The following is a 19,561-nucleotide window of genomic DNA, read 5'->3' as shown; positions in this document are numbered from 1 at the left end:
CTGAATATCTCCCAGAATATCTCCACACTCCTAAATTCCCTCATGCTACCCATTATTCTCTCCCAGTAGATTCTTCTAACCTTTCCACAGGTTCTTTCACAATTACATCTCCTCTTTTACAGCCTCTATCCAAGAGCTTGTTCCCACACACACCCTATTCACTTGTATATTTCAACACCTCCCCTCAAGTGAATACTCCTAGTACACCTAGACCCTATACCAAGTTTGCCTCCCCTTACTTGGTAGTCCGTGACCAGTGTCTACTCCTCCCCTCAAGTTATCTCAGCACACCTGGACCCTGTATCAAGTTTCTCTCTTACTTGACAGTCCGCGACCAGTGCCTCAAGTCCCTAAACTCCATAGTCCTTGACACACTCTCTCTCTATGTGTCCAAGGCTACTATAAGTGCCCGCGACCTTGACTAAAGTGCTCACACATACATCTACCACGTGGCCTACATCATCGGTGGCTCAGAGGTGGTTTTACTTTATTGGGGCAGGTTACATTGGGTTGTGGGGTCTCTCTCTCTCTCTCTCTCTCTCTCTCTCTCTCTCTCTCTCTCTCTCTCTCTCTCTCTCTCTCTCTCTCTCTCTCTCTCTCTCACTCAGAGATTTTTACACGGCTCCTCACTCTTTGGAGCCTCACATCTTCTCTTGTCTTCAGTCTTCTTGTCGTGGCAGCTTCTCTCCACGCTCCGTCTCTTCTTCCAGTCTTCTCGGGGCAGCTTCTCTTCTTGTGGCAGCTTCTCTTCTCATGTCTATGTCTTCCTTCAGATCTTCTTGGTGTGGATCCTCTTCTTGGGAAGAGATATTCTTCTTCTTTCATGGCTGGGGCCATGAGCTTGTCCGTCCTCAGGTCTTTTTGCTCCATGTGAGCAACATGTTCCAATGTTTTGCTGACAGCTCCTTTGGGCTTTTTATGTTTATCTTTTATCAATATGCAATGCAAACCCAAATTTATGCGGGAGGTCTTACCTCTTGCCTTATTCTGGACAAGGGCAGTGTCTGTTCCCATTTTTACACTGATGCAATGTGCCCAATACATAATGCGTATAGCATTCATTCTCATGCACATTCCAAATGCAACTCTGGCTGTGAATAATCTTGAATTTGAGTGAGATTTATAGGCATTAACTAAGGGTTAAATGCAAAATGATGATTTTCACAATTTTATCAGCACAATACATTGGTGTTTTATCCCACGACTAGCCAGAAATGCATCAAACTCTTTAGACAAGTACTCCCCCCCTCGATCAGAACGGAGGGTGCCCACAATACAATTGGATACATTTTCAACCATAAGAAAAAACTGTTTGAAGCACAAAAACACTTCGGACTTTGCCTTCAGTGGATATACCCATGCATGCCTCGAGTAATCATCAATGAAAATCACGAAGTACAAGTGTTTACCAAATGACGGAGTTTGCATAGGCCCACATACATCACTATGTACAAGTTGCAATTTGCGAGTGGCCCGCACAGAACCATCCTTTGGAAACGCAGAACGCTGCATTTTGCCCAAAATACAGCCTTCACAAACATGTTTCAATGGTGCCTCAAGAGGGGGCAATGAAGCAACCATATCAAATTTCTGCAAACGCAGCAAACTAGCAAAGTTCAAATGACCAAAACGAGCATGCCATAGTTTTGCATCTAAAACTGCCTTTTCATCTGAAACTGCATTTGCTGAATCTTTCACACACTTGTCATAAGAATTGAGCCTATACAGCCCACGAAACAAGGTGCCAGATGCAATAATCGTATCACCAGAAGTCAAATCATGAACAATACATCTGTCATCCACAAATTTGACTACAAATCCAAGTCTAGCAAGCACAGAGACAGACAAGCTGCTAGAACCTGCAACATCCTCAACAGATCCTACATCCACAGAACCTGGACATACATCCATACCCTGCACAATGTTCCACACTCCTTTTGCAACCAAAACATGCTGCATCATGTATGCCCAAAGTGGGTAGTTACTGTCTCCATCCAATTTGTCATCAGCAGCAGATAACATGCGAAATACATCATTGTTGTTATCAGCCATGGCCACTGACTGAAATTGATGCAAAAGCTACCTGTAATGAAGCAAAGACTAAACAAAAAACAACTCGTGCTATGTAGCACGGTCCACAATAGAGTACGTATGCCTGTTTTGCAAAAAACTGCACTGTCAAAATTTCTGCAAAAAATGACGAAAACACCTGTGCAGAACTTGAAATGCAAAAACGGAGCCCGAAACGACCTCAGAGTATAGGGACCTGGAAGCTCTCGTGAAAGCTCACCTCAATCGGAGAACGTGAGTCGGAGGGTACTGGCGGCGTAGCCTTGGGAGCCGATGCCTGCTCTGATACCAATTGTTGGAATTAGGGTTGCAGGAAAGCACACAAAGCTTGGAGAAGAAGGAGCAAGAATGCACACAACACAAAAGCATTAGATTGTGTCAATGTACAAAAGATAAGTTAGCCTAGAATGATGGGCGTATATACAAGCCGGGAGAAAAAACCTCCTAAAGAGGGAAAAAGTGTCCTGGCGGTCCTAAGCGTGTTCACACACATCACTGCCTATATATATGGCAACAGATTTTTATGCATAAATAGATGTATAAAGAAATTTAATATCAAAATTAGAATCCTCTTGAATTCTATGTTTAAAGTCTATGAGTATTTGATAAATGAATAATTAAATACTCTAAGAGAGAAATTTCTATCGTCTTATATTCACACGGTTTGTAAAAAGAAAATTCACGAAATCTATTGAGATCGAAATATTCATATAAATGATTAATTTATTCCTCATTAGAATTCGTAACTAATTTAGAAATCAGTTAAGTGTATATTCAAAGAAAGAAATTCGGTAAAATAGTAACTAAATTATCAAACCTTTTCGAGAAAGATAGTTTAGCAAAAATCTTATCCAAATCGAACCTTGAATCAGACTATGACCAAGACCAAACTCTTTCGTCAATTTCAAGGAAAGAAGATGTGACCAGTTTAGAAAAGTACACTCAAAACTCCCACCAAATCTGAAGCTAAGTTTGAGACCCTTCGAATTGATCTGTGGATCAAGGTTATAGAATTCGAGGAATTCTGGTATGAAATTCAGAATGCCGATCAAGAAGTTTTGGGGATACTGATTCAAGAAACATTGTATTCAAAAGAAAATCAAACTGAGAACTTGCATAGAAACCTTGTTTTCTTAAAGGACTGTCTTACGCCAGAATGGTGGAGGGAGCATTTGGTATATGTTTTTCTAAGGGAAGTTTGGTTGCAACAGCTGGCGGGGAGTGTTCAAAGGGATGGCTCACACGGCAAAGCCTGCCCAGGTCTTGACCAACCTCGGTATGGTTGAAAATGGTGTGCTTCCGGTACGATGCCAGGACACCTAAGGAGGATCATGGAGGGTTTTGACCAGGTGATGCACGGGCTCGTGATGCCTAGGACACCCATGCGTATGTCATGGAAGATATGTATGATGGACGAAATGATTATTGTAATCTGTTACTGGATCTCATTGTTGCTGACCAGTGGGTCTCAATGGAGAGTCCAGAGTGATACTGTTTTTTGAGAAACAAGGGACTGGATGAAAATTTTGAGTTATGATATCTGTTTGTCAATGGATTATTTTATATGTTAAAGTTTTAAAGAGGAGTGTGTGCGTATCTGTATTCGAAAGCAAAAGTTAAGAAAGACATTCAATTATGGGTGGGTGAGTAATTGTCTGGTTCTACCGATTCCAGTGGTTGGGTGGTGTCTAACCCATGGGCCGGATAGGCTGGAATCAATGGAGTTTTGATAATTTAAATTGAAATAATAGGAATACGCTTAGAATGCGAGTAGTTAAATAAAACCCTAAAGAATTTCTCAAATGAGTAGATCAACGACGGCTGTGCCTGATTTCGGTTAGGAAAAAAGCATTGATTTCCTCAGATGATTAATCAACGGCTGTGCCTGATTTCGGTTAGGAAAAAGCGTTAGTTTCTTCAAATTAAGTCAGTGATAGTTTTCTTTCTATCTGGTTTAATCACATGAAGGATAGTTTAATCTCTTGAATCCGTTAGAAAATTCTTTAAGAAAATAAAAAAGGTGGAATCGTCCCCGTTTTTCGGGCAAGGAAAATTTTCTTGGTTTCGGTTTCGGAATGACCACCAGATTAGTCTCGTGTCCGGACATTCGAGGGCGAGGCCCCGAGTGGGAAACCGTGCCCGCGCAAGAGGAAGCTACTTCTACTGTTAGCAACCGAGAATCCGGTGCGCGCGGAGGGGTCAAAGGGATCTCACAGCTGGTATCAGAGCACTGTTGTAAACTTACAAAACAACAGTAGAAATTGCCTAAAATTTTAAAGTAAATCTGGGAAATAATGTTTTCAATTGTTAAGATTATGTTTGAAATGAACTTCATAAATTGAAAACTCATAAATTGAACTGGATTTTTAGATGAATACCCCAAATCTGTCTAGCATTCCTGGACTCTCCCAGAGTCAAGATATGATCTCATCAACTCCGCTACAACCCGAGTAAGCAGAGTGAGACTCGCTCGTCACTTTGAGGATCTATACTTTCCTGATCCAGTAGAGCGACGTCAGCATATGTGGTTCTCTGGAGGGCAAAGTATTCGCATCAATACCAATCAATGACAGAGACTCAGGCAAAATATCTCGCTAGCCATGATCTTGATAAGGCTAGGAGTTATTCATTATGTACAACTCTATAGTCACTCACCCCGAAATTTTAGAAATTCTTGTCGTATTTTTAGACTTCTTAGGTGCTTTATTCCTAGGAGCAGAATTGCAGCACCATTATCAGTGATGAATCATCGTGTATATCATAGCATGTCTCCATCGCAGTATCGCCTTTTTATGAGTACGCGATTGAGGCGGTGACTTTTGGAGCCGAGACGCTCTATGTATATATCAAAAACTTTTGATAATAAATGATGTTTTGCAAAAGATTTCAAATTGTTTCGTGGTTGTGAATATTGGTTAATAAAATTATCAAAGTAATCTTGTTTTCAAGAATTATGATGGAATATTTATTTGTTTGAGAAATAAATCTAAAAAATTAAAGTCATAAATCTGTTGACAAAAATGTCGTTTTGTCAGAATCATGAGGCGCACGGGCCGTGGTAGCAGCTGGATCCTCTTACCGATGATGAAGAGTTAGATCCGGACATTCATAAAGCTCTGTACCGATCCCAACCTGGTCCCTTCAAGGGTGAAGGGGAACAGTTAGGAGAAGTAGTGGAAAAATGGATCAAGGCAATGGAAGAGTATTTTGATGTAACCGGTTATAACGATAGGAGCAAGATGGCTCTCGCCAGATTGAAAATTGTGGAAATGGCCAGGGTTGCATGGAGGAACCATTGCAAGGCAAATCGTCTCGACCGAATTACCCAGACCTGGTCAGATCTTAAGGCTTACCTTAGGAAGAGGTTCTGTTCTCCGGGCTTCCTGGAAACCAAAATGAATGAGTTCTTGGAACTGAAGCAGGATAGCCAAACGATTGAAGAATACCATCAGGCAATTGCCCTTCTCCTCAAATATTCTCCACTTTTGGATGAAGAGCGACTGTGGCCAGATTCATTCGAGGGATGAACGAGCCATTGGACACTTTAGTGAAAAATGCCAAACTAGTCTCAATGGCAGAAGCTTTCAGAATGGCAAAGGACTTTGCTAAAGCATTTGTTGTTAAGGTCCCGCCAAAGCCTGCACCCTCAAACTTTAAAAGGTTCCAAATCCCGGGAAGTGCTTCAAACTTTCCACCCCAAAAGAGGCAGCAAAGCCCTAATTAGAATCAAGATACTGGGAGATTCAGAAGTGAAGGAAGACCCTTCCCTCAGAACACTTTGTCAGGAGCCCCACCTCTTTTAAGGATTTAGAGGGATGAGCTTAGAAGTGAGAGCAGGTGTTTTGGGTGTCAGGGTTTCGATCACCAGCTTAAAGACTGCCCAACTCCTGCCATGTCAAGAGGACAGGGAAGTCAAGGACCTAGAGTGCAAATACCAACCCCTTCGTAGTATTAGTCAACCGTCTCGCCCAAATCAGGGCAATCCCAGGAGGACTCCAGCTCAACCATCTGCCTCCGTTCATAGTAGTCTCAGAACTCCCTCCTAGAACTGGGGTAACCAAAGAGAAAGAGTTCCGCCCCAATCTGCAGCAACCAGAGTAGTTACAATAGCAGAAGTTGTGAGATCCCTCTACCCCCTCCGTGCGCCGGACTCCCAGTAGCTGACAGCGGAAGCAGCCCCCTCATGCGCGAGGCAGGGTTTCTCACTCGGGGCCTCGCCCTCAAATGTCTGGGCACAAGACTAGGCTGGTGGTCATTCCGAAAACCGAAACCGGGAAAATTTTCCATGCCCGGAAAGCGGGGGGACGATTCCACCTTTTTGAATTTTTCTTAACGATTTTTTTTCTTTCTAACGAGATATTATTTTCTCCTTAGGAATAAAACAACTAAGGAGTCTATAGACTTGACATGAAAGTCTATAGACTTGACATGAAAGTATGAAATTCCGAGGTGTCGAATGATATAGAATGACGCCACGCACCATTTTCAGCTTTAACAGAATCATAGCCAATGAGAGGTTCTACCACAGCATTGCACGGTGGTCGCAAGAGGCATGGACATACTGCCCTGCAAACCACTTATGCTGTAGCCTCTCCACTGGGTTAGAAAAATATAAATCCTCGAAATGGCGTGCGAGTCTTACTCGGCTTGTCCGAGTTGAAGCGGAAGAAATGAGATGCTCGAAGGCGAATGCGGTCATATCTTGAGACTGGGTGAGGTCGGGAGGGAATACCAAATAAATAGGAAATTTCCATGTATAAAAATAATTTCTTTGATTAAAAATTATTCATTAAAGAAGCTTACGGAATGAAAATACATTATGAAAAATGTTTTTTCTGAGTTTTTATTATCAATTTCTGATAAGAATTTGTTTATTCTTATTAGCTTTCAACTTCGCTCTGATACCAACTGTGAGATCCCTCTGCCCCCTCCGCGCGCCGGACTCCCGGTATCTAAGAAGGAAGCAGTCCCCTCATGCGCGGGGCAAGGTTTCTCACTCGGGCCCTCGAATGTCAGACTAGGCTGGTAGTCTGTTATATGTACACTATGTGTGCTATGTTATATACACATTATGTGTGCATATACTAGGAGGCTAACCCACATTAGGCTTGTGAGCATGGGAGCATGGGAACAAGCTCTAGTGGAGCATGGGTTAGAACTAACCTTAAGGTTTAAGGTTAGGGTCAGGCATCCAAGGGTCACACATGAGGAATGGAAAGTCAAGAGTCACTTGAGGGCCCTCCTATATAATAGGGGCATGGGGCACACTCAAGGGAGCTTGGAGGCTTGGAGGTTTGGGCTCCATGAGGCCAAGGCTATGTTATACTCTCTTTGTAGAGGTTCATATCTACTCACCTACCATTTCACACTATAGCTATATGCTATTGGATTGTGTTATACCTCTTGATGGTATGGGACATCAAGGTAGAGGTATGATGTATTTCATTCATTATTCATGTGTGCATCCCTTGGGCTCGGGGGTGGTTGGGTGGTTGAGTTTATGCCTGATTTATGCATGTTTTATGCATAACAATTATCTAGAGAGATCTTAGGGTTTTAACAGTGGTATCAGAGCAATCTCTATTTAATTGTTGTTGATTTTTTTTAGTAAATTTTAATATTTACTAATAAAATGTTATCTTTTGTTGATTTGTGTTGATGAAATGCACATGGATCATCGTTATGGTGATTGGAACGTGTGGTACTTCAATTCAATGGACGAATCGACGTTGCGGGGGAATACCGTGAGTTAATGCTATTTTTCCCTATTTTTTATGGTTAAAATTGAGCATTAATGGATTTATTTACAAAAATGCCATATGGTTTATGGTGGATATTTTTGTAGGATGGATTCCCTGAATTTCTAGAATTTTTAGAAATTTTTTTCTAATTTTTTAGGAATTTTTTGAGCATTTTTATGATTAAAAATGTATTTTTATACATTTTTGCGGGTTTTTTCCGCGGGAATGCGATCAAGTTTCTGTCAATTTGCTACTAAGATTCAGTAGGGGACAGCGTGTTGATGCATAAATTGCTCTCCCGTGTGCGTGGGGTCCTCTCCGCCTCTCAAATCTGATTTTTCTTTCTCTTTTCCGGGTGAAAATTCTCTTAAAAATGAATTTTTTTTTACATTAATCATAATTAATGCTAATTATGATTAAGGATTTAATTGAAAAAGCTTAATTAAAGATTAAGCTAATCTCTGATTAACAGAGAGAAGGGTGGAGAAAGAGAATGGAAAGGAGGTGAAGGAGAGGAAAGAGGGGAGAAGATGGTTGTGACTCTTTCCATCTCTCTCTCTCAGGCGCAGGCGACGACGGGAGGGGGGGGGCTGCGCTGCAGCCGGGCGGAAAAAAACGCCCCCCCCTAAGAAAAATCAAATTGGCTATAAGCCAATAAAGCCATTTTTTTTATTTTTTTTAAAAAAATGAGTTTTTTTATTAAAAAAAAGCTTTTTGATATTTTTCAAGAAAAAAAGCTTAGAAATTTCTGAAAATTACTGGATTTAAGTAAAAAAACTCTGAAAATTCTTTGGAAATTTCTTATTGAAAATTTTTGGCTTTTCATCTTCCGAAAAACCTTTGGCTTTCCGTTTTCCCGAAACCTTTTGGCTTTCCGAATTCCGGAAAAACTTTTGACCTTCCGTATTCCGGAAACCTTTGACCTTTCACATTCTGATTTTTTTTTGTCTTTTCATTTTCCCAAAACTTTTGGCTTTCCGTATTCCGGGAAAACCGTTGGAATTCTGAAATTTTTTGACCGTTCGTATTCTAAATGCGTTCGGGGTAATTTAAAAATTTCAAAAAATTCCTGAAAATTAGTGAAAAATTAGACAAAGGTTATTTTAAATTTTGGAAAAATGTGGGGTTGGTGTTTGGCATGTGGTGTGTCCATTCGGGCGCCCATGACCATTCAGATTCCTTTAAAAATATATTTTTTGAACCAGAAAATTAGAAAAATCCATTAAAATTGAAAATTTTCATTGGATTTGAGAATTGTCGGGCGGAATTGGAAATTTCGTGAACGATGGGATTCTCAGGAAAAATTAGGAATATTCTAGATATTATATTTAGAAATCCTAAAAATTGATATTTTTAAAATATCAATGGTATTTTGGCAAATTTAATTGCTAAAAATTTTCTGGAAAAATATAGGTTTGGAATGCCATGAGATAGGTTTGGTGGAATTCAAAATTATTATATTTTGAGGCCCTATAAATTTGGAAAAATTAGAAAAAAAATCATGATAATTCTTTTTCTCGAGAATTTAATATTTTCGAGGGTTATTTAATGTGAAGTACGTTTTCTCGTGCTGACATTAGATAGATGCGGGTTATTCGTATATTATTAATATGAGTATACCTCGTATTAATGGATATTTATGTTTGGATTAATTCTAAACGATGTATTCATGATTTTTTACCATTTTTTAGCCATTCTTTTTGGACATGTTCCTTAATTTCTTTTGATGGCTATAATTTACGTTCAAAGTGTGTTTCACCTTTGACACTTTTCCATGATAATTTATTTTGCACTTATTTAAGTGTGGCTTGTGCTTAATTTCTTAAGCCTCTATCATGGGTTAGTTGATCGGTTTGTTTTGGTGGATTTTTATTGGATGTTTTCTAAGTTTTATATGGACTCATCAGGTTCTGCCTAGATCACTTATGTCTAGGGTTTTCTTATTGAGAGTGCTACACACATGTGTTTCACTTTCTTACTTTGGAGTTTTATTTGAACAACACAATGTTCATATACTCCGGATTGATGAGTTGGCCACCAATTTTAATGCTTCTTTTGGCATGATTAATGTCCATTAGATGGTATGCATTGATTCTTATGATCAACTATGCTATTTATGGATTGAAGGAGCTTCTATGCTTTTATCCATGGTTTTATAAGGATCTTTTGATCTTTTGAATATTTACATGTGCTTTGAAGGTAGCATTTGCCTTCGTTTTTTGCACGTAATTTTGGAGTATATTTCTTATACTCTTGTATATATTCCAACTCGGATACCTAGTTATTTATATATCTAGGTGAGTTATTTTTCTACCCTAACTTTATTGTGTTTTGGGTAGTTATCATTAGAAAGGCGCCAATAATACAATTTCTTTTCTAATGATGTACTCAGAAGGAGTTATTCCTTGATGTAGTCTCTCAAGTATATAGAGACAGGTTTAGTATGTGAAAGTCTGGATAAGACCATCTTATTCCTTTTACACGGGAATTTATTCATATTTTCCTAGACGGCATACTAGGGAGTTTCAAATTGTTAAGGTATGTATGGGTGGTATCATGGTGGTATGGGACGCTAGCGATCCCTCACATATATTATCTTATGGGATAATTTGGGCTCAAGATTGTTGCTTTGCTTACATCACTTAGCATGTTGACCTCAACATTCAAAGACAATCTTATTTTCTAAATTCACTAGAAGTTATACTGTGGGCATTCTCTAGATAAATATCTTTTATCTATAGCCTACATGTTTTGATGAGGGTAATCTCATCGGCATTTTCACTTGTTGAAATCTCTTTCTTTAGAGTTCAAACAAGTTTATCTTGTTGTATTCGGATAAGGAAATTTGGATTCTTCCTTTATTGGCATTTCTTTCTCTAGTTCCGTACTTTAGGTGATTTACACAATCAACCTGATAGGTTTACGGATGGACATATGTGACTCATCGAGACATTGATGATTCTCTATGTTGATATGGATAACTCGAGACGTTGATTATTCCATATGCAGATGTGGATATGTCGGGGCGCCGATGAATCCCTGGTTTCTGCTGTTATAATGCCATGTTTTCCTACTTTATTCCGAATGGTTTACAACGAGGAAGTTTACTTTGAATGTGAATTATTCTGATCATCCGCAGTAGTCTGATGGGCAAACAGAGTGTATGAATCAGATTATAGTGTATATGCTTTGTGCATATGTCTCTAGAAAATTATCATATTGGAAAATATCTTCCAATGATGGAATTTGCCTATAACAGTTCTAAATTTACGGCTATTGTTTTAGTCCGTGCATACTTATGTATGGGTATCAACTCAGGGCACCTATTGATGTCGGTCTTAAGGACATCGAGCTTGATGCATCGAGGGATTTCTTGCGTGATATGTAGGAAATCCTGACCGAAGCTCGGGATTCTATCAGGAGTGCTCATGATAGGGCACGGTTTTATGTTGATAGGAGACGCTCATCTCGGTCTTTTGAACCAGGAGCGTTGGTTTATTTTAATGTTCCTAAAGATTTTCAGACTTTGTCAATGGAAAAATGCTCGAATTTATCTCCTAGATATTGTGGTCCATTTCGAGTTATATATCGGATTGGCACGGTTGCGTATGAACTAAAACTATCTCCAATTGTTAGAGTTCATCCAGTCTTTCATATCGATAGATTGAAAGGGAAACTGGGAGGTGAGGATGACACAGTTACTCCTCAAGAACTCGTTGAAGTCGATGAATTATCCTATGTTCCACATGAACCTGATATGGTACTTGAATTCAGGGAAAGGAAACTTTGTAGTTGACTAATCCTTGAGGTTAAAATTAGGTGGAAAGATAGGGAAATTGAGAATTCGACTTGGGAGTCGGTTGAGATTGTTCAGCGCAGTTCTCCTTCTTTTCATTGCAAGAGTGCAATGTTTTGAGAGAGGGGAAGTATGTTATATGTACACTATGTGTGCTATGTTATATACACATTATGTGTGCATATACTAGGAGGCTAACCCACATTAGGCTTGTGAGCATGGGAGCATGGGAACAAGCTCTAGTGGAGCATGGGTTAGGACTAACCTTAAGGTTTAAGGTTAGGGTCAGGCATCCAAGGGTCACACATGAGGAATGGAAAGTCAAGAGTCACTTGAGGGCCCTCCTATATAATAGGGGCATGGGGCACACTCAAGGGAGCTTGGAGGCTTGGAGGTTTGGGCTCCATGAGGCCAAGGCTATGTTATACTCTCTTTGTAGAGGTTCATATCTACTCACCTACCATTTCACACTATAGCTATATGCTATTGGATTGTGTTATACCTCTTGATGGTATGGGACATCAAGGTAGAGGTATGATGTATTTCATTCATTATTCATGTGTGCATCCCTTGGGCTCGGGGGTGGTTGGGTGGTTGAGTTTATGCCTGATTTATGCATGTTTTATGCATAACAATTATCTAGAGAGATCTTAGGGTTTTAACATAGTCATTCCGAAAACCGAAACCGGGAAAATTTTCAATGCCCGGAAAGCGGGGACAATTCCACCTTTTTGAATTTTTCTTAACGATTTTTTTTCTAACGAGATCACTATCCTTCACCTGAATAAACCAGATATAATTTGATCATCTGAGTAAATTCAACGCTTTTTTCCTAATCAAGATCAGGCACAGCCGTTGATTCACTCAATTTAGAATTTTATCAGGGAATTAACTAACTACTCGAATCCTAACGTAAACCTAAGATTTTTTTAGTTTGATTATTAAAGCTCCACTGATTCCAGCCTAACCCCATCCGGCCCATGGGTTAGCCACCACCCTGCCACTAGAATCGGTAGATCTAAACAAGTACTCACCCACCCATAATTGAAATGCTTTTCTTAACTTTAGCTTTAGAAAACAGGTACGCACACACTCCTCTTTAAAACTTTAATATAAAAATAATCCATTGACGAAACAGATATGATCACGGATTTCATAACTCAAAATTTCCATTCAATCCTTTGTTTCACAAAAACAGTACCAGTCTGGACTCTCCATTGAGACCAGCTGGTCAGCAACGAGATCCAATAACAGATTACAATAATCATTTCATCAACATACATATATATATCTTCCTCGACATACGAATGGGTGTCCTAAGCACCGCGAGCCCGTGCATCGCCTGGTCAGAACCCTCCCGGATCCTCCTTAGGTGTCCTGGTACTTCACTCAGGGACTGCTTCGTCGGCCCTTGCCCATCGTACCGGAAGCACACCATTTTTCACCATACCCAGGCTGGTCAAGACCTGGGCAGGTTTTTGCCGCGTGAGCTGTCCCTCGAACACTCCCCGCCAGCTGTTACAACCGAACTTCCCTTAGATAAACATATATGCCAAATGCTCCCTCCAGCATTCTCGCGTAAGACAGTCTTTTAAGAAAACAGGGTTTCTATGCAAGTTTACAGTTTTGATTTTGTTTGAATACCATGAATAAATCTTAAATCCATATCCCAATACTTCTAGATCCACGTCTGAATTCTAACAGAATTTCTCGAATTCTGTTAACTTGATCCTCAGATCAAAAGTCTTAACTTAGTTTCAAATTCGATGGGAGATTTGAGTACATTTTTCCAGAACTGGGCACATCGTCATTGATCCTCAAATCAAAAGTCTTAACTTAGTTTCAGATTGGGTGGGGGATTTGAGAAATTCCAACGGAATTTCTCGAATTCTTTTAACTTGATCCTCAAATCAAAAGTCTTAACTTAGTTTCAGATTCGGTGGGGGATTTGAGTACATTTTTCCAGAACTGGGCACATCGTCTCATTGATTGAAATTGACGAAGGAATTAGGTCTTGGTCAATAGTCTGAATCAGAGTTTGGGTCTGGAAAGGTTCTTCCTAAACTATCTTTCTCGAAAGGTACTATTTCAATTTCTCTTTTTCTAAATTTTGTTCGACGAATATTACAGATTTCTAAAACATGAATTTCTTAGGAGGAATAAAATAATCATTTATCTCGATCTCCGACTTCGATAGTTTAATTGAATTTTCTGATTACGATCTTAGTGAGTATGAAACGGTAGCATTTCTTCTCACAGATTATCTACTTATTCATTTTTCCAATTTTTGTGGAAATTAAACAGAGGACTAAGGAGAACTCTTATTTAATTATAAAGATTCTATATGCATCTTACTATGCATAAAATCCAATTCTAATGAAAGTCACACTTTTATCATCATAAAAATCATTTATGTTGAAAATCACTCTTTTATCATGAAAGAATTTCATTTATGCATAAAAATCATTTATGATGAAAATCACACTTTTAATATAAAAAAATATCTTTTATGCATAGGTTTATGCATAAAATCATTTATGATAAAAATCACACTTTTAATATAAAAAAATATCTTTTCTGCATATGTTTATGCATAAAAATTATTTATGATGAAAATCACACTTTTAATATAAAAAAATATCTTTTATGCATAGGTTTATGCATAAAATCATTTATGATGAAAAATCACACTTTTAATATAAAAAATATATCTTTTATGCATAAAATCATTTATGATGAAAATCACACTTTTAATAAAAAAAATATCTTTTATGCATAGGTTTATGCATAAAAATCATTTATGATGAAAATCACACTTTTAATATAAAAAAATATCTTTTATGCATAGGTTTATGCATAAAATCATTTATGATGAAAATCACACTTTTAATATAAAAAATATATCTTTTATGCATAGAATCAATAATGATAAAAGTAACACTTTTATAATAAAAAAATATTCATTTATGCATACCTTTATGCATAGAAATCAATAATGCTAAAAGTAACACTTTTATAATAATAAAAATATTCTTTTATGCATACCTTTATGCATAAAAATCAATAATGATAAAAGTAACACTTTTATAATAAAAAAATATTCTTTTATGTATACCATTATGAATAGAAATCAATAATGATAAAAGTAACACTTTACATATACATACATATATATGCACACACACACACACACACACACACACACACATATATATGTATATATATGTGTGTGTAAATGTATGTATGTATGTATATGTATATATACATACATGAGTGAGCACACCTTACCACCCATCTCCACACATTAAAATTTAATCAAAATTAATTAAAATTATGTCTATGTGTGTTTATGTATATGTATATGTATCTAAAACATAATATTGTATATACTATATATTTACATGTGTGTATGTGTGTGTGTGTGTGTGAGAGAGAGAGCATGTGTATATATTTACATGTGAGTGTGTGTAGCCTAGGAGTGAGAGAGAGAGAGGTATTAATGTCGATAGAATGCAACATGAGGGCACATATGACCAACGGGTGAGATTTGAATTTGGGTGCACCGATCATGCCTTTATAAGAGAGAGAGAGAGAAAGAGGGAGAGAGATGGATCATGGAGGGAACATGTTCTTTTGTAGAGTATTTTCAAAAGCAAAAGCGAATATACAAAAAGCCAGCCTGTAGTACTACGATTCCGTCTTTCTTAAAACTCATGCAGTATGCTACGTGCGAACTGTTAGTGAACTTTATCGCCCCGCTTCACTAGGCAGACCACACACACACACACACACACACAGAGCAAAACAAAAACGTTTGCGAGAGAGAGGATGGGGGAGTGCTGTGCGGATGACCAGCGCCATGTCCAGACCCCCCTTCTCCTGCCTCCATCCCTGCACCACGACTGCCCTGGCTGCCTCCTGGAGCTCCGCAAGGCTGCTGCTAAAGGCATTCCCCCCAAAAAAGAGCTTTCCTTCGTTGCCCTCTCGGTCCTCTGCAATTGTAAGAGCTTGTCTTTAAAAAATAATAAATAATAATAATAATTATTGCAATTTCTTTAGTATTGTTATTGCAAGGCACTCTTAGGGCATTGCACTCCTCCAAGCTCCAAGTTTATTTGTGGCATCTCAATTAGTAGTTAATCAGCCCCCCCCCCCCCCCCCCCCCCCGCCCCCCCTCCCCCCCCATTAAAAGGCCTTGAAAATTGCACTAGTTAGTTTTTGGTGTTTCTGGCTTTCTTTGCAGGAATTTGGTTGCTAGCTCTTGGAACTCCAGCAAGGTGGTAACTCGCCTACTGCACCCAATCTTCTCCTGGGCTTTCTGGAGCAAGGCCTTCTGTAACTTGGAGTGGGTGGTGGAAGGGGTTTCACCATTATTGCAATCAAATGCTTAAAGTGGCAACAATCTTAAACATATGCCACTTAATTCCACAAAATTGTAAAAGAGAGATGTGCACATCTGACACCACAAAGAGGCCGAAATGTGCCGACCCCCCACCTTGAAGTATTTTATTACCAAAGGAGAAAAATATCATGTCCAAGCTTTGGGGAGCACACACTCTACATTTATCCACATACAACCATGAATAATTCATATACACAGGCTGTCATCAAAAAGCCCCATGAAAATGCCAAGAATATGTATATTCTGTGTGGATACCGACCAACATAACTTATCGAATAGCCTACATAGCTGTCCATAAACACATACAGCTGAATCATAAGCCCATAAAGCTGTCCATTAGCCCATATGGCTGAATCATAGGTCCATAAAACTGTCCATAAGCCAATATGACTAAGATACAATACCCCATAGCAATAGTAAATGCCCAATGGCTCAATTTCATGTGCAATTGCAATAGCAAGTGTCCAATGGCTTTCCCTATATAACCAATTAAGAAAACAAATGCCCAATGCTTGAAAATCACAATACAATGATTAAATACACTTGCCTTCAGTATTCTTTGCGATGGAAGCCTTCAAAACAGTCCCCAATAGTCGGTATACTTCATGGATAGCCTGAGAGAGAGAGAGAGAGAGAGAGAGAGAGAGAGAGAGAAAGCAGCTGGCATTGCAGTATCCTACAGCGGTGGTAGAGAGCCATAACCTTGGAGTAGAGAACCACCAAGAATAGAGAAGACTTGCCAACATGATCGAGGCTAGTGTGCAGCAATATAGCCTACTCAAATGAAGAGAGAGGACTCCAATTTATAGATTTGGGGTTCTCATGAGCTAGAATGGCAAGTAAAAGTATAATGACAAGTGGAGAGCTGTGATGTCAAGTGTGAGGCCACTTGTCTCATTTTGGGATTCTTTGCATGATAAGGTTTCTTTGTTTTTAGTCTTCAGCTTTATTTTTTGTGTCCAAGGTTCAACTACCACACGTTTCTGAGTGTTTCTTCCTGAATTGATTGTTTACAGCCCTACCAATTGCTTCACTTTTCCCATTTATATACTTCATGGTAAGCCTGTTCCCTCATTTGGCAAGTTCCCTTGGTATCCATGCATTTACGACACCATTTTTTCTTTTATTGGTTCATGATGAGTTATAGGCTATTAATTGTTTCTGAGAGGTTCACATATGAAACAGAAATATCAGTGTCATTACTTTTCATACCAAACTATTCTCTGTAGGAATCTCATATATGCCTTAATTGCAGGTCCGAGACTTTGGAGTTGCAAAGTCAGACACAAAAATTGCTACATATGCAGGCTACATAGGTGTGAAAATTGATCAAGTTTTCCATACTTTGAAAGGATTGGTGTCCCTGGTTTACCTTTTTCCTTCACACATCCCTAAAATGTTTGTAGATACAGTGCACTTAAGTATCTTGGAAATCTTTAGACGACAATTGTATAAAACAAAGTCAGAAATTTGTAGTCAGATGTTTATTGCAAAGCAAAAGGTATTGCTATAAAAAAAGCACCCTATGTTATGGTGGTAGAACTTCTTGAGATTCTTATCACAAGAGAAGGGCTGGGTTGTACATTGGGCTTCTAAATTTCTAGTGTCTTGTTGAAGATTTATAACACCGAGTATTTTCTTTTTGTGTGTGTATAGCACCTCTTCTCTTTACATGTGTGATGTTCCTTCTCTCTTCACTTTGTCAAGAATACCTACATTTGTAAATGTTTCCTACTGGCTGTACCTGTACTCACCTTACAACACCTCAGTTCAAGAGAGTAGGGACCTGTGCCTGTACAGTATATACATAGAAGGTAAGAGGAACAGAGAAATGAACGCACCCACCCAACTGGGAGCCACCTGGGTTGTATTAATGAATCATAAGTTAGTAGTACAAATAGGACTTGATGCCATCTCTAGGTAGAGAAAGGGTCTTTATCTAGCCTTCTTACAATCCAAGATTAGTAACTCTTGCAGTCTTCTAATCTTTTTGAAAGAAAACTTTATCTTGTAAAGATAACTTTATCTTGTAAAGATAAAGTTAAGGAGACTTGTAGAAAAAGTTACCAATGCAGATGATAAAGAGGATTTCTGTCTCACATAGCCCATGAAATCTATAAAAAGCAAGGCTAGTTCTGGCATAGACACTCTTCTTCATCATGAGAGCTGGCTCCTTGCAGCCCATCTAATGTCCATATCTGGAACATCTTGATCTCCTGGCAAGGAGGAGGAGATCGAGAATGCCGACATCAGCTACTCTCGAGCAGTAGCACATGGCCTTAGCCTTGTCTCTTTGTCATAGAAATGTGAAAGCTCTTGCTTTTGTTGCTCATTGCTGTATCAAGCTCTGGCATGTCATTGATTGGCCAATCGATCCCCTCATTGGAGGTGAAGCAAAAGGACCTAGATGTGAGTTATGTGGTTGGTATAATTAAGAGACCTCGTTGATTCACCCCTTACATAATCCAAAATGCAAGAGACCGCCTTCTTCCAAGGATTTTCAATCTACCCGATCAGCTGCCTTTTCACTTTCTCAAAATCTAGCAGTAGAATAGGCATTGCTGATTGCGTTCTTAGTCCATTCCACACAAAGAGAAGACATTGTTAACAAAATACCCCTGCCCTGCATAAAACTAATTGGAGCCTCATGTATAAGATCTAGCAAGAGGTAGTTGGAGCCTCAAGATGACTGCCTTGGCAAGGACTTTGTAGGCAGTTCAAGCAAGGTTATGGGTTCCCATTGGGTGATAAGATCGAAGGCCTATTCTCTCCTTGGGGATGAAAGAAATAAGATCATCTGAGAGAATAGAATGTATCTCGTGTATTTCAAATCTTACGGAGAGCTTCTATGATGTTGTCTCTTCCAAAGGCTGACCAATTGGAGGGGTGTAAGGTCATCCTCACCTGGACACTTGACCTTTGGCAAGGTAAGAATAGCCCTTTCAAGCTTCATGACGCGTGCATGGCTTTTGCTCGCTGATGTAACAAGATGGTTCTAAATCCTTCTCTGGGATGTGTCTCTAATTGTTGAGTGGGGTTCCACTGTTACAGCTATCCACCCGCCCTTCAATGGCTGCTCCTGCTTCCCTTGTGCTGATTCAAGGATTTCTCCCCCTTGTCACTTGAAGCGTTGCCAGTTTGCATCCAAATGTCCTCTCCTCAATTGCACCTTTTTCTTTGTTATTGCTGACTCACTTTTGATTTCACTTTCTTAGATGTATTGGCATAAGTAGTCATGCGTGTAGACTCCATATTCTGTATCTGGGCCAGAGAATAAAATCCTGAGTTTTCTTGAAAAAAAAGATAAAATTTGACGTGCCGAGTTGATGGTTGTGTATGCAGGGTCAGCAATGATGCTAGGGCGCTTTATGACCTCAACACCTTGGGGTATGGTGGCTGATAGATATGGCCGTAAGCCTGTCATCCTGATTGGTACTGCATCAATGTAAATGGTGAATCTTTATATCTATAAGCAAATTGCTTGAAAGGATCTATGCATCTATGATGATGAAAGAATGCTTTGTAACCATTGCAGCTGGCTTCTTGTATCCT

At 39.1% G+C, this 19,561-nt stretch overlaps 1 protein-coding gene across 12 annotated transcripts in view; it reads left to right on the top strand.

Annotated features, from left to right (window-relative positions):
• The first annotated feature begins 15,228 nt into the window (after positions 1–15,228).
• Positions 15,229–19,561, top strand: part of LOC147615222 (putative peptide/nitrate transporter At3g43790) — a 36,112-nt gene continuing 31,779 nt past the window's right edge. For 6 of the 12 annotated variants that reach the window (XR_015262778.1, XR_015262779.1, XM_086779263.1 and 3 more), the window contains exons 1-4: positions 15,229–15,607; positions 17,026–17,066; positions 17,265–17,325; positions 19,352–19,454. Coding sequence is in view for 10 of the 12 variants with exons in the window: in XM_086779263.1 (XP_086635389.1) it covers positions 15,436–15,607; positions 17,026–17,066; positions 17,265–17,325; positions 19,352–19,454 (377 nt within the window). In the remaining 2 variants the exon portion in view is untranslated. Of the gene's footprint in view, positions 15,608–15,850; positions 17,067–17,264; positions 17,326–19,351; positions 19,455–19,561 lie in introns of all 12 variants that reach the window. The other 6 variants (XM_086779261.1, XM_086779260.1, XM_086779259.1 and 3 more) reach the window with 6 other exon arrangements.

Source organism: Cibotium barometz, chromosome 40 (assembly GCF_041138505.1).
Source record: "Cibotium barometz isolate CiBa-2024 chromosome 40, ASM4113850v1, whole genome shotgun sequence".
Lineage (NCBI taxonomy): Eukaryota > Viridiplantae > Streptophyta > Polypodiopsida > Cyatheales > Cibotiaceae > Cibotium > Cibotium barometz.
Note: the sequence above shows the minus strand (reverse complement) of the source record. Positions and strands in the feature narration are given on the sequence as shown.